This window comes from Gouania willdenowi, chromosome 7, assembly GCF_900634775.1.
Source record: "Gouania willdenowi chromosome 7, fGouWil2.1, whole genome shotgun sequence".
Taxonomy (NCBI): Eukaryota; Metazoa; Chordata; class Actinopteri; order Blenniiformes; family Gobiesocidae; genus Gouania; species Gouania willdenowi.
The window spans coordinates 1,999,448-2,019,177 of NC_041050.1; the positions used below are offsets into that span (position 1 = coordinate 1,999,448).

General features: G+C 38.4%; 2 protein-coding genes across 2 annotated transcripts in view; one reads left to right on the forward strand and one right to left on the reverse strand.

Annotated features, from left to right (window-relative positions):
* itga5 (integrin, alpha 5 (fibronectin receptor, alpha polypeptide)) overlaps positions 1–11,710 on the forward strand; it is a 66,864-nt gene extending 55,154 nt beyond the window's left edge. The window contains 11 exon segments of the mRNA XM_028452458.1: positions 1,186–1,333; positions 1,423–1,515; positions 2,218–2,297; positions 2,551–2,631; positions 2,709–2,814; positions 2,932–3,090; positions 4,250–4,357; positions 7,198–7,311; positions 8,669–8,770; positions 9,447–9,569; positions 10,071–11,710. Of these exon segments, the coding sequence (XP_028308259.1) occupies positions 1,186–1,333; positions 1,423–1,515; positions 2,218–2,297; positions 2,551–2,631; positions 2,709–2,814; positions 2,932–3,090; positions 4,250–4,357; positions 7,198–7,311; positions 8,669–8,770; positions 9,447–9,569; positions 10,071–10,154 (1,198 nt within the window). The 3' untranslated portion in view covers positions 10,155–11,710.
* Positions 11,711–15,770: 4,060 nt separating this feature from the next.
* The window catches only part of rapgef3 (Rap guanine nucleotide exchange factor (GEF) 3), a 33,218-nt gene continuing 29,258 nt past the window's right edge, over positions 15,771–19,730 (reverse strand). The window contains exons 21-27 of the mRNA XM_028452459.1: positions 18,418–18,508; positions 18,290–18,340; positions 18,130–18,217; positions 17,991–18,055; positions 17,849–17,903; positions 17,703–17,774; positions 15,771–16,229 (exon numbers count right to left, since the gene is read on the reverse strand). Of these exons, the coding sequence (XP_028308260.1) occupies positions 16,111–16,229; positions 17,703–17,774; positions 17,849–17,903; positions 17,991–18,055; positions 18,130–18,217; positions 18,290–18,340; positions 18,418–18,508 (541 nt within the window). The 3' untranslated portion in view covers positions 15,771–16,110. The remainder of the gene's footprint in view (positions 16,230–17,702; positions 17,775–17,848; positions 17,904–17,990; positions 18,056–18,129; positions 18,218–18,289; positions 18,341–18,417; positions 18,509–19,730) is intronic.

The following is a 19,730-nucleotide window of genomic DNA, read 5'->3' on the forward strand; positions in this document are numbered from 1 at the left end:
GACGTGAAATCTTAATCTACATTGAATTGCCTTTGAAACGATATATCACATGACTATGTTCCAATAAATTTAGAAATTACCGGAAACGATATTGCTACTCTTTAAATGTGCCCACCCCCCATTTACGGTAATTTCCAAATTTATGGGAACATAGTCGTGTGATATATTGTTTCAAAGGTAATTTCAACGTTGATCGTGATTATGCCTCACACAATTATGATTCGGGGCCTCCCCCCCTTTTTTTTTTGTCAATTTCCATTCCATTTCTCATTTATTTGTGTCACATATTGTGACGGTTGGTGGTACCAAATCATTGACACATACCAACATATGAATGGGGTCCATTACTCTGTATGTACCATCTTTCAAATGACCACTCCTTCGTTATTGCTTGTTGAATTGGGCTGACATGGACATTCTATGAGACCTTTTTTTACTCATTTGACTGAATTCTCGGGAACATAGTTCATCCGAATTAGTTTAGGCGACCTGCTTTCTAGTAAACCAAATCTGGGTACTAGTAGCTTAACTATGGTTGATATGACATTTTTGCTCAAAGATCTTTCCAGAACGTAAAGAGTCAATAAACAGGATGTTTAGGACAAGTTTTCACTGAGCAGCTCTGGAACTGTCAGGCTCTTCCTGACACTTTAAAGTGTCTCATAAAGTGCTTCGTGAACTTAAAGTGATCCAAACCGAGGTGATTAAATCATCCTGAGTCTGGGTCTATTTGAGTGTGAAATCAGCCTCAGACGCTGCATGTGACGGTTTGAAGTTGTGAGCTATGAGCTGCTGCTCCTGTGCTGTAGATCCTGTTCAGACGACTTGTTGCTCCCTCAGGAGCTGCTGCTCAGGACTCTGTGTGTTTGAGACTTTCAGCCGTCGTTTTGTTTCTAAAGCGTGATGCGGACTCCTGGGTCATCAGAGGATTCCTCCTCCCCCTCCTCCTCCTCTGGAGCGAGTACAGGCTGTAATTAAAAACATCTGGGAAGACTTTCTCATTGTTCTTTAGTCGTAGAGAAAAGGTTTGGTAGAGAGAACATGAGTTAGAATCTTGGGCTGTATATTAAAGCTGTGGACGTGCTCGTAATTATTAGTTTTTGGTCGTTGTTCTGAGTTCTCATGTTCCTCTGATTAACGACTGAGGGCTACCGTCTACTTCTGCTCCTTCTGTCTGTCCCACAGCGACAGGAAGGAAGTCTTCCTTGGCGATGACAACTCGCTGACCTTGACCTTCAACGCCAGAAACGAGGGAGGAGGGGCTTATGAGGCAGAGCTGTATGTGGTTCTGCCCCCAGAGGCTGACTACAGCGGCATCGCCCGAAACAACGAGGTGAGAGAGAACAAAATGCCTGGAACGCTGCCCGTATGTGGTGTTCCTCTGCTGATGTTTGAACCGTGTGTGTGTGTGTGTGTGTCCAGAGCCTGACTCAGCTCACCTGCAGCTATGACACTGAGAACCAGACCCGGTACCTCAGCTGTGACTTGGGAAACCCCATGAAGTCTGGAACCAATGTGAGAACCAATGCTTTTTATTAATGAATGTGATGTAAAGTTTCTCTACCTGTGTTTAGGCGAGAGTGCAAAGGTCTTGTTGCGTTTTGGTGCTTCCACGGCAACGGCGTTTTGGTGCTTGAAAACAGAACTTTTTAAAAACGGGCTCCTGAGTGGAAGTTTTTAAAAACTCTTCCCTCTCTGTCTCCGTGGAAACAGGAACCCATTCACGTTCATCTCTGAATTTTTCTCGCTCTAATCCAAACACGTCACCTGACCGTTTATTCATCTCAGCCTCTGAGCCGAGTTCAACCAGAGTCTGTGTTTAAAAGATATCAGCATCTCTCAGAGGAGGAAGTGTCTCTGCTCATACACGTATTTTGGTTCATTGCAAATCCACACCTCCATCTATTGGCCTGGCATGTTTACTGCATCGTTTTTTATGCTTCCCATGGTCTCATGTAAACTGAGTTGTTTTGAAAACATTGCGGAACTTTTTGGGAACAGAAGTAAAACATTGTTTTTTTTCGTTACTCTTGGAAATGTCGTATTTCTCTCTCTTTTTGTGTTTCTCTCATGCTTTTGTCTGTTTACGTCATCATTTTGTGTGTTTATTATTGTTAAAACACTAATCTACTGAAATCAAATCTGTATTGGAGGTTGTTGTGAGTCCATCGTGTGTCGATGATGTTTTTGTTTTCTAATTGTGTGGTTTTTTTGCAGCTCTGGGCAGGTCTGCGCTTTAAAGTTCCACGGCTGAAGGACACGCACAAAACTATTCAGTTTGAGTTCCAGATCCGCAGGTAACGAACCATGTGTGAGGCAGAGGTTCTCAACTTATGGGTCGCGACCCAAAAGTGGGTGCGGACTACATTCTAGTCATACAGTGTTAAATATAAAAAAGGTGGTTTTAGGGTGGTCTTACACTGTAAAATGTATCACATGGTCTTGAACAGTTAAATAATTGTATTTTTATGAATATTAGTCCCTGATGATGTGAACATCTTCCCAGTTTAAATGCTAACTGCTAGCTCCACTGTTCCTTTGTGTTTTCAGTAAAAATGAGAATAACTCCCACAGTGAGGTGGTTCCCTATAAACTGGAGGTGGAGGTTCAGGCTGACGTCATCCTTCAGGGGTCAGTGAAGCAGTCAGAGTTTAATACTTTGCATTTGTCCACGTGGTCTCACTCTCGTTCTCCTCGTGTCTTCCCAGAGTTTCCAGACCTGATAAAGTCTTTTTCCCACCGGCGAACTGGAGGCCGACTAAAAGCTACGCTGTGGAGCAGGAAGTGGGGCCTGCTGTGGAGCACATCTATGAGGTAATGAAAGAAACCTTAATGAATGAGTGGAGGAGGTGGTCCTTAATGATGGAAACAGCTGCTTTTCTCACCACTACGTTAAAGTTCCACCACGTGTTGTTTCTCTGGTGATTTTAGCTCCTGAACAACGGGCCGAGTCAGATCAGCTCCACGCTGCTGGAGCTCAGATGTCCTCTCAGCGTCCAGGGTCAGCAGATCCTCTACCCGCTGGACTTCTCCACCAAGGGACCCATCAACTGCACCGCAGACAAACACATGAACCACCGACACCTGAAGGTGAAACAGTCAACAAATACAAACTGTGATCACACATTAATAACGTGTAATAACATTATTCTAAATAGCGTTTAGAATAATGAGCGATATGAGTACGAACACATGGAGACATCAAAGGGTTTGTGTGTTTTTAGTCATTTTCTCTATTTTGTTTGTTTATGTCATGAGTCATTTTGTGTGTTTCTGTCATTGTTTTGTATGTTTTTGGAGTCATTTTGTGTGAGTTTTGTTGTTGTTATTTTGTGAATTTTGATGTTATTTTGTGTGTTTTTGTTGTCATTTTGTTTTTGTATTTTGTTTCTCCTGTTTGGAGTCATTTTGTGTAGTTTTGTGTGTTTTTATCATTGATTTGAATGTTTCGGTCATTGTTTTGTATGTTTTTGGAGCCATTTTGTGTCATTTATTATTTAGTGTGTCTGGAGTCATTTTGTGTTGTTTTGTTCCTCTGGTGCCAATAAAAAGACATTTCTTACATGAATTAGTATCAAAGTTTTACTATTAATCTTGAGATCAATCATTTAAAGTAGATTCATGGGATGATTTGTTGTCTTCTCTAACTTTGAGCATGAATTTGTTTGTTATCAAAGGCTGTAGAAGCCTTTCATCCCTGTTCAACCAATGAAAGACGAACATCATCTCCAACACTTTACTGAACTTTTCCTGCTAAATAAAGATCATGGAGTATGAAACATGTGCATGTCAGTGGTGAGATGAGGTTTCATCAGCCAATCACGTGTCAGCGTGCGTCCCCATGGTTGACACACGCCTCTCGGCCACGCCCAGAACGACTTTGATGTCCCAGCTCATCGCGGGCTGAACGCAGCGTGATAAACCTCACTCTCTCCATCTTGTGGGAAACTTTCAGTTGTTTGTGTTTATGTTTAAAGGCTGACAGATGTTGAGCAGTGGACATCATCAGCCTCTAACTGTGACCTAATGTCCCCCCCCCGCCCCCCTCCCGCCCTCCCTGGAGCATTTTTTAGCACTGCTGTATTTCTGCTGTCCTTCCACTCACATGATGCTGATTAATGACTAACAGCTTCAGGGTCACGCTAACATTGGGCTTGATATTATGATATTGACAGAGGGTGTGGCCCGCCTCCTCCTCCTCTGAGATCACGCTGACATCACTACATGTGTGATTATTTTTCTCCTTTAGCTCAAACGAACGTCCACAGACTCCCCGGTGCTGGCACTGAAGGCCCACGAGCACAGGCTGGAGAGAAGGGACGTGCACAAGAATCAGCTGTCTCACCTCACCAACCTGGTACGAAACTAATCACGTTATTCACCAATAACTTCCTGTTCTTCTGTTGTACGCTCAGCAGGAGCCACTAGGGGCCCCTAAAGCACCGTAAAAACACACATAATAAAACAAAAAATACAGAAAAATGACAGAAAATACACAGACTGACTGAAAAATACAAAAAACACCATAAGAATTACAACAAAAACACACAAAATGGCAATATAAAGTCTTCAAATTATTAGAAAATTACACTAAATGACTCAGAAAACACACAAAAGGACAAAAAAACCTTACTAAATGATGCAAAGTCTAGAAAAGGACAACAAAAATACACAAAGTGACAGAATGCTACAGAAAGCCAACAACAAAATGACCTCGAAAAACAAACATAATAACCACAAAATCAAGGAAAATGACAGAAATTACACAGAATGACTGAAAATCTTTCAGTGGAAAATACACAAAATTACAAAAAAAACCCACAAAATTACAGAAAAGTACACACAATCATAAGAAAAATACACAAAATACCTCCAAAATTACATTGAATGACAAAAGGACAATTAAACCTTACTCAATACTAAATGATGCAAAGTCTAGAAAAGGACAACAAAAATACACAAAGTGACAGAATACTTAAATATCTTTTGATTTTGGACCATTTTTTATTTAATTTGGGGAGATTTTGTGAAATAATTTGAGAAAAATTACAGGTTTTCTTTTTAGAAAAAAAATTGCAGCATTATTTACAAGTTCTTTTTAGAGTTCTTTCAGCGACAATTTACACCTGAATTATTTGGTCATTTACACAATCATTAATGTTTTCTGTGTCATTTTCACTTTCTCCTGTGGGCCGAATCGGATGCTCTGAAGGGCCGGATTTGGCCCCCGGGCCTTGAATTTGACACATGCTAAAAAAAATCTCCAAAGGACAATCTATGCTATGCTAACTAGCTACTAAATACTCACTATTTATCTCTATTCACAATTCTCTGAATCCGACCTACTCACCACAGATTGTAGAGTCCACATGTGATAGTTTTATAAAAGGGGCGGGGCTAATAGTGACATAAAAAGACCTAAAAACGTCACAAACCAACAATTCAATTGTAATAGCTGGTTTCAACCTATAGAGGCAGTCAGTCTTACATTTTTACAACAAATTAGGCCAAATTAAAATTCTAAAATGACTAAAATGTGAAAAGTTGGAATAAAATCCTTCTCTGAGATCTTTGTGGCCTCCTATTGGTTAACAGATAAATCTATATTTTATCTCGTGACAAACCTGTCTCTGTTTAGTGCCTGTGTGTCTCCAGGCTGTGTGTGATTCAGTTATGATGTTGTGAAAAGCCAGAGGTCAAAGATCACATGCTTGTCCTGTTGTGGGGATTAAACATTAAAGAGTAACTGTAGTGGAGCGGTAAAGAGGAGACATGTGACCTGGGGGGGGGGCTTCATGGGACGCTCTCTAATTTGTGGCCTCGGGTGTTATGAGGGGCCCCCAAAAGAGCCCCCACACACTGCTCCCATTGATCCACCCAGCAGCAGGTGCTAGCACGTTAGCTGTTAGCATGTGTTCACCTGGCTCCAGTAAAGAGATCTTTGTCTGTCTGTGTTCGTTCATTAGATGGGTAATTACGTGTTCTTATTTTAATAATAACCACAAAAATACTGAAAATGACAAAAAAATACAAAAAGGACCAAAAAAATAAACAAAGTGACAGAGAAACAGACAAAACAACTCCACAATCACAACGAATTGACTCAGAAACCAAACAAAAGGAGAACCAAACATTACTAAAGGCCAGAAAAGGACAACAATAATACACAAAATTGCAACAAAATATAAACCAAATAACAGTAAGAATACACACAATTACACCAAAAATACAAAAGGACCACAGAAATGTACAGAATTAGAACAAAAATAGCCAAAATCACACTAAATGACAACAAAATCAAACTAAATGATGCAAAGTCCAGAAAAAGAAAACAAAAACATACAAAATGCCTCCAAAAATACACAAAATGACAGTAAAATACAAAAAACGACAACAAAAATACACAAAACAACTTCAAAATCACACTAAAGGACAGTAAAACATACTAAAAAATGAAAAGTCTAGAAAAGGACAAAGAAAACACGCAAAATTCCTCCAAAAATACACAAAATGACAATAGAAAATAAACCAAATAATAATAAAACAATATCAAATTTCTCTGAAAACACAAAAGAAAGACAAAAATATACTAAATGACAGAAAACCCAGAAAATGACAATGAAACAACACAGAACAACCACACAAATGGGTCTAAAAACCACGATTTATTCCCTCTAGAGATGAAATATTTGTTCTTTGGTTTAAATAAACACTTTGATCTCAAACAGTAAACATGTGTTTAAATGCGTTTCCTGTTTCTACGTAAATAAAATAATGCGTCTATGGACAGAAACGGTATTTATCAGACAGAAGTAAACTGGGAGCCTCGTGTGGCTCGTGGGCCGTTGCTCTCTGAGTTTCATCAGAGGAGGTGAACTGAATTTTACGCCTGATGGCGAGCGCCGTGCAGGGGGCGTGGCCTATTCCCAAAGTAAATCAGCTCAAACCTCAGTGTGTGTGTGTGTGTGTGCGTGCGTGCTCTGCCTCTGATTGTTTATAATGTGGGATCTAATTAGGACGACGGATCGGCCAGCTCTGAGGAAAAGGGGTGGAGCTTAGCGGTTAGCCAATAATGTGGCGAGCTGCTCCCAATGAGTTTTTATTGTCTCGTCACATTCTTTTAGTGTAATTGGAAACAGACGTTTGTAACAGTGTGTGTGTGTGTGTGTGTGTGTGTGTGTGTGTGTGTGTGTGTAGTCCTGCTCTAACGTAGAGTGCTGGGTGCTCCAGTGTAAGGTGGGTTTACTGGAGAAAGGAACGACCGCCATCCTCAACGTGCGCTCTCGTATCTGGGCCGAGACGTTCACTGAGGTTAGTGGATATTTATATTAATATCACGTCTGTGTTTGATCACCACTTTAATTAAAGTGAAAAAAAATCTTTAATATTCATCAATTGATCCTTTATTTAAAGATGATCATGTATTTTTATCAGATAAAGACAAAGTTTGGGCCTCATAGATCAATAAATAAAGATCTGTTGCTTTAATAGAGTCAAAGATGTAAAACAGGGGTTTCAAACTCACTTTAGTTCAGGGGCCAAAAACAGACCTGTTTAAACTCTGTGGGCCACACATTTTATCCAGGAGTTAAAAAAAAGAACATTCAGTATCAGTTCAATTCACTTAAAAAAGTATTGATTTTATTACCAGTTATTGTGTAATTTACAGAACATTTGTGGAATTATTTGTAAAAAAAAACTATATGTGTGGCAATATTTTTTTTTTCTCCAAAATTTGCAAATAAAAATGACTATTCATGTGATACAAACAAAGGAAAAAGTTAAGCCCCTAAAAATATTGTGGAGTTTGATTAACTTGGTCAATTTAAGATTTCTACAACTGGATATTTGGTCATTTACACAATAATGAATGTTTTCTCTCATTTTTTTGTTCTGGTGTGGGATGAATTAGATGCTCTAAAGCAGGGGTTCTCAACTGGTCTCACTAACCAAATTAGTTTTTTTTAAATAGCTGTTGTAAACACACATAAGTAATCTTTTTTTATACATAAATCTATATATTTTCCTATGTAACATGCATTTCACAGCATGACTGACAAATGAAAAGACAAGTCCAACATGAGAGATATTAAGTATTTATTTATTTATTTATTTTTGACCAGCTGTCCGCGACCCACTTTTGGGTCCCGACCCACCAGTTGAGAATCGCTGCTCTAAAGGGCCGGATTTGGCCCCCGGGCCTTGAGTTTGACACATTTGATGTAAAAGGTTGAAAGTTCCACTTCAAACAAACACAATAAATCACAGTAAGAATGAAGTAAAAACACTTTTATGGTCCGTCTACAGGGACTACACATCCCACAATGCAATGCACCAAACTGTTTACAGTGGAGGTCAAAACTGACTCTCGAGCGACTATTTAAAACTTTTTGATTTAAAGCAAATGATCTTTATTTATTGATCTATGAAGCCACAGTTTTAAACGTTATAATCTCTACAGATTTAACTTCATAAATCACATTTATCAACATTTATAATGATCTGGATTACTTTATTCAGCATCTATAAGTGTATTTACTGAAGCTCCTTTGCTTTATTAACTTTATTAACTATATAATGTGTGTTGATCTCTGTGGGGTCTCTACTGGTGGTCGGTGTCGCCCCCTAGTGGTCACGTGTGTGTAATACAGATGTTTCTTTTCCTCAGAGGCCGTTTAAACACTTTGTGATGGAATGTTTGGCTCAATACAACGTAGAGGACATGCCCTACACTATACAACCCAAAGACTTTCCCAGTGGACAGAAAAAGGTATTGATCAGTTTATTGATTATTGTTCTCATTAGTGTCAGTGCTAGATTGGATAGAATGATGCCCTACCGTGATTGGTTAGATGAGTTAGATTTGTATCTGATCTGAGGGTCACATGATCAACATGAACATGAACAACGTGTCAGCATTAGAATAATGACCAATCTGAGCATTATTGTTATTTTTGTTTAGTTTGTTTTGTGTGTTTTTATTGTCATTTTGTGTGTTTCTGTGTTATTTTATTGTTTTCGTTGTTTATTCATTTCATTCTTTATGTTGTTTTGTGTTATTTTGTCTTTTTTATTCTCTAACTTTGTTTGTTTTTGTTGGCGTTAGTGTGTTCTTTTTTTATTTTTTGTCTCCTATTGTGTGTTTATTTTGTGCTTTTGTGTGTTTGTGGTGTTATTTCATATATTTGTTTCCCATATTGTGTGTTTTTCATGTTGTTTTGTGTGTTTCTGATGTTATTATGTAAATTTTTAGCTCATTCTGTGTGTATTTGTTGTTGTTTCATATATGAATCTGTTATTTTTGTCACGTTGTGTATTTTGAAGTCATTGTGTGCGTTTACTTTTGGCGGCTGCTCAGAATTAGAGTGCAGGTCACAGCGTTAGCAGGTGTGAGGTCGTGGTCACTGTTACAGCCGGTGTCATGGTGAATGTGGTGCTGTGTTCAGGTAGTGACTCCGTTGCTTTGGAACAAACCAGAGACGGAGAACTGGGTTCCTCTGTGGATCATCATCCTGGCCATTTTAGCTGGGTTACTGCTGCTGGCTCTGCTCATATACGTCCTCTACAGGGTAACACACACACCACACACACACACACATTTTTTTTTAACCTTTTGTTTTGGCCATTTTGCAACTTCCTTTGTCCCATTTTTCCCCTTTTCCCAAAAAATGCCACTTTTCATCCAAACAAGCTACCTTTTTCCCAATAAATAACACTTGTTTCCTTTTTTTTCCAACGTTTTACCTCTTTTTGTTCCACATTTTTGCTCTTTTTTACTATTGTTTGCCACATTTTCCCATAATATACCACCTGGTTGCTCTTTTTTGTCTTTTTTTGGCCATTCTTGACTGCTTTTGGCCATTTTTACCGCCTGTTACTCATTTTAAAGTATGAAGGATTAATTTTTGTTTTTATGAAATCGTATCCCCCACGGGTGAGACGCGTCTGCGCACGCACACAGACACACGCACACAGACACACGCACACACACACACGCACACGCACACGCACACACACACACACACACACACACACACACACACACTCACGGTCCTGTGTTCCTCTCCTAGTTGGGCTTCTTTAAGCGCTCCCTACCGTACGGCACGGCCATGGAGAAAGCTCAGCTCAAGCCTCAGGCGGCGTCCGAGGCCTGATGAACGGCGTCCAATGGTTGCCATGGCGACGCGTGGCGTGGAGCTGAATGCAGAGACTACTGGACGTCCGCCGTGCTGCACGACGGGGGACACGCCCACATCCACAGATCTCCCAGCTACATGAATGTTTGTTTTTATTTATGTTAATTTGTTTGTTTGTGGGACGGACGGTTCTCATTGGTTAAAAGGCTGACAGCTGCAGTGACTGCACAGGAAGTAGTGACTCCGTCCCCCTCGTTCACTTCCTGTTTCGGTGCTAATGGATGTTTTTACTGCTTCGTTCACATGGTTGTAAATCACTGGTCCCCAACCTTTCACGGCCGAGTTTACCATGAACCGCGACGTGAGTGTGCGTGTGTGTGTGTGTGTGTGCACATCAAGCACAAGAGTGAAGCACCTCAAACAATTGACGATAGACGTATTTTTTGTCATTTTGTGTGTTTTAGCGTAATTTTTTTTTGTTTTTTTGTGTATTTTTGTTATTTGTGGTCATACTTTGTATTTTGTTGTCATTTTGTGTATTTTGTGGTTGTTTTGTCTGTTTTTCTTGTTTGTTTGGTGTTTGAGTTTTTCAAAATGAAACAAAACATCCGATAATCAAACACATACAATTTACAAACTTTATTCTTTCTTTGCGGCCCGGTACCAATTGGTCCACAGACCGGCGGTTGGGGACCAGTGTTTCAACACATATTTAATGTTAAAAATCCAGATCTTTTTTTTTTTTCTAAATTGTTGTATTTTATTTTATTTTAGTTTAGTCCGTCTAATGGATCCACGGTGTGAGCTGAAACTCCTCACAGGACAAAGCGGGTATTGAACTTGCAAAGAGGAAAGTTTCTGAGCCTCTCTGCCTCGGGTCAGAGGTCAAACAGGGCGGGGCTTATTTGTTTTTGCACTCAAAGGAAATGATCTACTGATTGAGCTTTTCTCTCCATGAATACTGACTGACTGAGCTTCCTTTGAGTCCCTTTGAGCCTCCTACTGATCACTGCCTTTGATGCCTTTGATGTGTAGTGGACTGGGACGGGACTGGAACCACCTTGTCCTCAGACCTGTTTAACCTCCAAACAAAACCAAAGCGGCTCGCTGTCATAAGTGGGCGTTTCCCTCAGCGACAATCAGCGTCAATGTCGTGTTGACGGACGCCTGAGGACAGAAGGGTTCATGTTCAGTGTGTGTGTGTGTGTGTGATACTGTAAATTAACGCAACACAGACATGGGCAGCGTTGATCACAGCAGAGATTTAATCAGTAACACAAAAAGGACAATTTAGGTTTATTGGTTGTCATTTATTGTGGTTTGATCTGTTTCCATTTAATTGTTTTTCTGCCATTTTGTGTGAATTTGTCAATATTTTTTGTATTTTTGTGTCAATTTGTTGCCATTTTGTGAAAATTGTGTGATTCTGTCTATTTGTGTTTAAACTTTGTGTAATTTTGTTGCCATTTTGTGTATTTCTCAGTCATTTTGTGTATTTCTCAGTCACTTTGTGTATTTCCTGGTGGTTTTATTGTCATTGTTATCAGTTTTTGTTGATTTTATATCATGTGTTTTTGTCGTCATTTTGTCTGTTTTTTTTTTTCTTCTGGTTTTGTGTATTTGTCCCCACTTGCCCATGTCTGCTGTGCTCGGTGTGTGTGTGTGTGTTGATTGTTCACCTACTCCGGGTGTTGTGTACGCACCGTAGGTGTGTTTGTGCTTTACGTGTAAATACAGACTGTCTGTGGGTCAGAGCACACACACCTTTGTGTGAATGCTGTATTTATGAAAGCCTGTGTGTGTGTGTGTGTCCCATTGCTCCTGTTTGTGTAGCCACATGTTGTTTGAAAGTGCAATATTTATATTGTGATTATCACTCAGCTTTGTGTGTTTGACATGATTTCCTCTGAACTCTCCCACTAATAACTATCTGCTTCACACACACTGATGTATTATAACATGTTTGAGTCTTTCCCCCGTGTGTGTGTGTGTGTGTGTGTGTGTGTGTGTGTGTGTGTGTGTGTGTGTGTGTGTTGGGATACGCCATCCCATTATTTATATCCACAGAAGGACATTTTTACAATGTTTGCTCAGAGTTCCTGAAGCCGTTCACACTCTCCCGGACTTTCAAAAAGACGTTGTACATATTTATGACGAGGAGAGTTGTGTGTTTTTTTCTCACCCCATATTGGGGAGATCTATCTTTTTTTTAAATTTTTTTTTAGTGGGGTGACATGTGGTTTCTCTGAAGGTCAACTTTTACCTGTTTTGGTTTGTTCTTTGAAATAAAAATACTTCCCTTTTTACACATTCTCTGACTCTCATTGAGTACATCATTATTGATGTTGGTGTGTGACATTATCATGATGATCATTTATTGTATCATGATATATTGTAGGCCTCAGACATCAATAAATCAAAGATAAAAATGATGAAAAAGGTTAAAAATGTCAGTAAAATGATGATCCATTGTTTTATGAATCTGTGATAACTAGGATTGTAACGATTAATCGTAAAGCGATAAAAATCGATCCATAGGTATCGCGGTTAATATCGATACTCTGAAAAATTAATCGCAGTACTTTTTTTAAACCGTATCCTTCTCTTGTCCAAATGCTGAGGTGGCGGAATCTGCTACTACTTTCTTTCTGGCCGCCTTCTACTCTTAATCATGTTCATAAATGATTCCTTACCCCTTTAGCACCGAAAGAATATCTGTAATATTACGTGAATATCTGTAATATTACATGAATATCTGTAAAATTCACGTTTTTTTATTAGCTCTGTCTGCTAGCATAGCATCTCTTCTTCACTGCTAGATGAGCTGCATGCCAACCGACCACTGGGTTACCAGCGCCCTCTGCTGGTCCAAACAAATATCTGACGTAAATACAGTGCAGACTGTTGTTTTTTTTTAAAGTCCAATTGTTAAGGCACAAAATACATTTTCAGTTGCACTTTTAAAAAGAAAAGGAACTATTATGTAGTTTTGCATTGTTTACTATGGAACCATAATTTAAATTAATAGGCTTCTTCATTTCTATTATTCCTTTATTTATTTCATTCAAGATTTATTTTTAGTTAAATTGCATTGTTTTGAATAGTTTATCAAGGGATTCTTTTGACAATTAAAAATAAAAGGAAAATAATACAGTATTTTCTAGTTTTTTCCCCCAAAAAATAAAGGAATATTTTTCAGTCATCATTTGTCTACAGTCCCATTTTGTAAAATAAATCGTGAGAATCATATCGTGAATCGAATCGTATTGGGAGTTGAGGGAATCGTTACATCCCTAGTGATAACCACATTTATTTATTTATCTGAATAATATTCACTGTTATCCAGGAACGTTTGCTATCATTATAGTCATCTTAAAGATGGAAATCCTGGTTTTATCAGAAAAAAATGGGTTCAAAGTGAAATAGGATTTTAAAAACCACAGAAATTAGTTAAAAGTAGCAAATTGTGAAAAGTGGCCAAAAATAGACTGAAAAAGTGGTAAAAGTGTCAATATTGGAACAATTAATTTAAAATGTTAAATGATGGGCATGACAAATCATGAATGGGGTTAAATTGGCAAAAAAAAAAAAAAAAAAAATCATGAAATATGGTGAAAAGAGGTTAAAAGTGACAATAATGGGTCAATATATGTGACATTAGGTGGAAAAGTGGTAGAAAGGGTTTATAAGTGCTGAACATGTTTTGATAGTGGAAAAAATGTGAAGAAAAGACATTGAAATGTGATGTAGAAGTGTCAGAAATGGGAATAATGTAGCAAAAATACATTAAAAGGAACAAAAATATGGCAAGAAAAAGTGATGAAAATATGTTAAAATATGGTGAGTTTGGTGTAGTTGCAAAAAAAGAGTAAAAATAATCAAAAATAGGCTCAGTTATGAAGTGAGAGATGATTTTTTTGAAAATGCACCAATAATGAGCGATAGAGATTTTTCAATTATTCAAACTGATCCAGAATCAGTTTATTGACCCAAATCCTCCAAAATGTAACGGAATCTTCCATTATTTAAGGTTTATCTTTGGTTAAAATGTTTCATGCAGTAAATGTGTTTAAATTCCAGCTGTTTCTCTGTGTAAAGCACTGATTATCAGCTCCAGCTGTGTGGAGTTTAGTCTGATTACAGAGCTGGTCTCTGATTGGCTGCTCAGTATAAAAGGAAACGTGTTCAGATGCAGAAGGAGGAGCTCAGGGAGGGGCGTGGTTTATTCTGGGTTATTGTTGGGTTAAAATGAAAAGTGTGTGAATGAGTGAGTAGAGCTTTAATCATCAGCATCATCACTATTATTAAAAATATAATCACAACTAAGATTAAATACTGTTTATACCCCTTGGTCTCATTTTGTGTCACAAAATGACAAAAAAATACTAAAGATTAACGAGAAACAGACAAAAACACAAAATGACAAAACAAAGAAAATAACAAAATGACAGTGAAAAATACAAACCGCTTTTTGTTTCTTCTACAATCACATTTTTCTTGCCCGCGCTGTAATAAAGCATAGATTTATAGCTCTACTTGTGGTCATTTAAGGTGGACAGAACTGGAGTAATTATACACCATAAAAAATCACTTAATTTGTCACTTTTTTTGAGAAAAAAGTCACAATTTGGTCAAAGAAGTCGCTAAATGTAGCATTAGCAACACGAAAGCTAACCTAATGTGTTCGTTCATAGGCCAAAACATGTAGCGACAAGCTAACGTTACTACCAAGATGCATGATTTTAAAATGATAAATTGTATAATAAACTGTGAGAAGTGTAATGAAAAAAGTAAATAGTTAATAGAGTTTTTAAGTTTTATTATTTTAAGGCATTAATGTTGTAAATTCTGTTATTAGTTCCAGGAGATAGAAACAAAGTGTAAACTGGGTACAGGGGATATTTAACAGTGTTTTTAATATTGTTAAAAAATGAATGAGGCTTGAATATGTTTTCTAATAGTGAGTGTTCTCTCCATGAACCGCCACCTTAACGTGGGGGAGGGGTTTGAGTACCCCAATGATCCTGGGAGCTATGTTGTCGGGGGCTTAATGTCCCCAGTAGGGTCTCCAAGGTAAACAGGTCCCAGGTGACTGGTCCGACTAAGAGCGGTTTAAAAGTTACATATGACGAGTAACAGAGGAAGTTCACGTCGCCCGGATTGGTGCTACAGGGGCCCCACCCTGGAGCCAGGCCTGGGGCTTGAGAGCGAGCGCCTTGTGACCAGGTCTCTGGTTACAGAAGCTAGCTTTAGGAACGTGGAATGTCACCTCTCTGGCGGGGAAGGAGCGCAAGCTTGTGTGTGAGGTTGAGAAGTTTCAACGAGATATAATCGGACTCACCTCGACACATAGCGAGGGCTCTGGGTTAGGAGGCTCGGGCACCCCCCGGAACACCTCCCTAGAGAAGAAGACCCAGGAGGACACGCTGGAGAGACCGTGTCTCTTGGCTAGCCTGGGAACGCCTCGATGGAGTGGGTGGGGAGAGGGAAGTCTGGGCCTCCCTGCTAAGGATGCTGCCCCCACGAGCCGGCTACGGATAAACGGAAGAAAATGGATGGATAGATGGATAGAAAGTGAGTGTAGGTGTTGGGAATTGTTTGGTGTAAATACCTTATGTGTGTAATACATAAACAAAAAGTTTCCAGATTTTTATTTTTTAGAAAACAAGACATTTAGTTTAAAGTGAAAACTGTACATCAATAACTGACCTGGAGTCATTTTTAGCTGGAATGTTCTTTTGGCCCATTTTGTCCAACAATTATTGTACATTTTCCCCACAGTAAAGTTTACAGATGCTCAAATAATCAGATTAAATGAAAGGCTTCTCTGTATAGGCTGGTTTTTTAACGTGAAACCACCACAAACATCGTCCATCACTGGTTTGATCAGAAACACTCTTATTAGTCTTTGAGAGTCCAGTGTCTCTACAGTCATAATATTTTATATACATCTGTACACGTCCAGGCTTTAGTCTCAGCTCTCGATGGTCCTCGATAACTCTGTGAGCTTTCGCTGGTTGTCGATCACCTTCAGGCTGTGGATGTAGTGTCGGATGTTGGTCGGATTCCTCAAGGGTAGACTGTGTTCAGAGTCTGGACAAGAGGAAATACTGTTAGTGTCTCTGTTTGTGAGAAATGAACATTTAGAACTATGTTGCATGAGACGTTAAACATGGACAAAATGTTGCAGGGAAACACAAACACTAACACAAGAAGTCCTCCTTTTATTTTATATAATCATTATTTAAAAACTAAACGTTATGCTTATGTTTTGAATAAGAAAACTCAAGTATAATATTGTGATACACAAAGTTTGGCTAGACGACTCAACAATAACCTACCGTAATTCAATATATCAGGGATCCTTTATTATGCTAATGAGACACGTAAGAGGCCAATCAGGCTACTTAGTTTATAAATGAAGAAGTTTCTTGAATGGGAGGTAAAACATAACTTGGGCCATAAACTCATTTGTGCGGCTGTGATTCTCTGACTTCTGTGCATGTTTGTCACAGTCCTGGACAAGCCCCCACATTTCATAAGCTAAACGCTGTGACGATACTAGAATCATATGTCAAAACCACAAGTTCTAAAATACCATGTGACATTTAAGAGTGTCCCGATCTGATATTATTGATCCAATATTGGCAAAAAAACTAGTATCTAATCAGATTATATGGGCCTGTGTCTAAAATCTCTGATATAAAATATTTTCTAACATTCAGTACAGTCAATTTTGGCCAACACTCAAGGCAGCAATATTGGTGTTGTATTTGTATAAGAAGTGAAAAAGTGGTTTCCGGACACTGTCCTGGACAAGCCCCCACATTGTCACATGCTTGTCTGAGGGCTGTGAGGCTACCAGAATCATATGAAAATATAATCAAGTCAAAAATGTCCTAAAATAGCATGTGACAAGAGTGTCCCGATCTGATATTATCGGTCTGATATCAACAAAAAAACGAGTGATCAGAATGGGCCTGTGTCTAAAAGTTGTGATATAAGCACTACAATACATAATTTGTTTTTATTTGATTTATTGAGGTTATTTTTCAGGGACTTCGTATGAATTAATGAATTTATTAAATTGTATAATATTCTTATGTTTAAGGTAAAAATCTTTGTAACCCACTGGTTAATAATACAGTAAATGGGTCAGTTTTTCTCATTGGTAATATCACTTGATCAAGTCTTCTCTAACATTCACACTACAAAATAAGTCATAACACTCAAGGCAGCATTATCGGTATTGTATATAAAAAGTGAAAAAGTTGTTTTCGGGGCACTGTCCTGGACAAGCCCCCACATTGTCACATGCTTAGCTGAGGGCTGTGACGTTTCCAGAATCATATGAAAATATAACTAAGTCAAAAATGTCCCAAATCACCATGCAACAATTACGAGTGTCGATCCCAATCTGATATTGAGATTAGTTATCGGTTTGATATTTCAGGAAACTGTCCTGGACAAGCCCCCACATTGTCAAATATTCTAAAAAAGCCTGAACTGAAAGGGTGAAACATGTCGCTGACATAACTGACGACAGAGTAAAATACAGTTTATTACATGTTGATAGACGAGTTCCAGGCGCTTCCAGAAACATCCGATCAGCGAGGCCTCTTTGTGGGGACGAAGGCACTGCAGGGACCACAGAAAGTTTTCATTAGTCGTTAAATTGTTAAATTGTGGACGTACGTGAATTTACCGCTTACCGTACGGTTGGCTTCTGCATCCGAGCACAATTTTTACAGTTTTGGCCAGCATTCGCTATGAAATAAAAAGAAAAGATATGATCCAATCATTTTATTTTTTTTATTACGTGTAAAACAATCGAGCAGAAAACTCCGGTCGTACCATTTTCTCAAAGTTGACCAGTTTATCCACGTAGCTTGGGTTTCCCTCGTGGATAAAAGTCATGTCTGGGTAGAGAAAAGAAAGGAAACATCATTTTAAATGAAATTATTTAAGATTTAAATGGTTTATTATGAGTTACCTTTGAGCAACAAAGGCATGAAGGGAATGTACGGAGGACTGAGTTTAGCCACAGCTAGTCTGTACGCTCTGTGGTTACGGGACGGATCCTAAAGGAAGAACCACAACAGTCACATATAATAGATAAAGACGAGATTTAAATTATTTTAATGAGACGCTACCATCAGCCTCTCGTAGGCACAGTAGATTCTCTTGGTCTTGCTGGGAATTCTCTGCAACAAAACCAATACATACGTCACACATGTTGTTTTGATGCTTGTAATCAGTGGGGGGTGGGGGGGGAACCCACCTCCCATGTCTTGTAAAGTCTTTGCACGGCACTGTTGCTCAAACCAAACATCACAGCAAAGAATGAGTTTATATTCTTCTGTTCCTTTAATCTGTAACAGAAACAACACGTTGGCGTAGAAACGCATCAAAATACTGCCTTTGATTGTTTTAATCAATATAACATCATAAACAGACACATGGTGATAATATGTTCAGTTGATTGGTTGGTTGAATATTTAAAATCTACTTGTGATATTCTGTCATCAGCACACTCCAAAAGTATTCGACATTTACTTAAATATAAAATTTCAGCCCATTTTTTTTTACCATTTTTCTACAACTAAACCAAACTCACCATATTTTGACCAATTCATCAGTTTTTCTTACCATATTTTTGCTCCTTTTAATGCATTTTTGCTACATTTCTCCCATTTCTGACACTTCATCACATTTCAATGTCTTTTCTGCACATTTTCCACCTGATGTCACATATATTGACCCATTATTGTCACTTTTAACCTCTTTTAACCACATTTCATGATTATTTTTGCCTATTTAACCACATTCATCATTTGCCATGCCCATTATTTGCCAGTTTGTACTATTTGTCCTACAAATTGTTCCAATATTGACTCTTTTTCTCTGTTTTAGCCCACTCTAATTTGCAACTTTTTACCAATTTCTGTGGGTTTTAAATTTTTAATTTCTGATTAAAACAAGGATTTACATCTATAACATGACTATATACTTGGCCCAAAAAATAGTAAACTTACTTAAATATAAAATTTGAGCCCATTTTTGCTTATTTTTACTTTAAACTTGCCATATTTTTGCTCCTTTTAATGCATTTTTGCTACATTTCTCCCATTTCACACATCGACATCACATTTTAATGCCTTTTCTGCACATTTTTTCCACTTTCCAGACTTGTTCAGCACTTATAAACCCTTTCCACCACTTTTCCACCTAATGTCACATATGTTGACACATTGTCACTTTTAACCTCTTTTCACCATATTTTATGATTATTTTTGCCAATTTAACCACATTTGCAATTTGAAATGCACATTTTTTGCCAGTTTAAACTAATTGTTCCAATATTGACACTTTGAACCTTTTTTACCACTTTTTCTGTCTGTTTTTGTTTATTCCCCCTTATAGATGGTCCTGTCTCCACATGACTGTTCTTCAATGTTCATGTCTGTGTTCAACCACCTTCAGCTACAGTGGGGGTCCCCGCTCTCTGGGACCTTTATTTTGGGGGTCGTGGGCTGAAAACTTTAAGAACCACTTGTTTAAAGTGCAGCAGCTGGAACACGCTCTGAGGGAAAC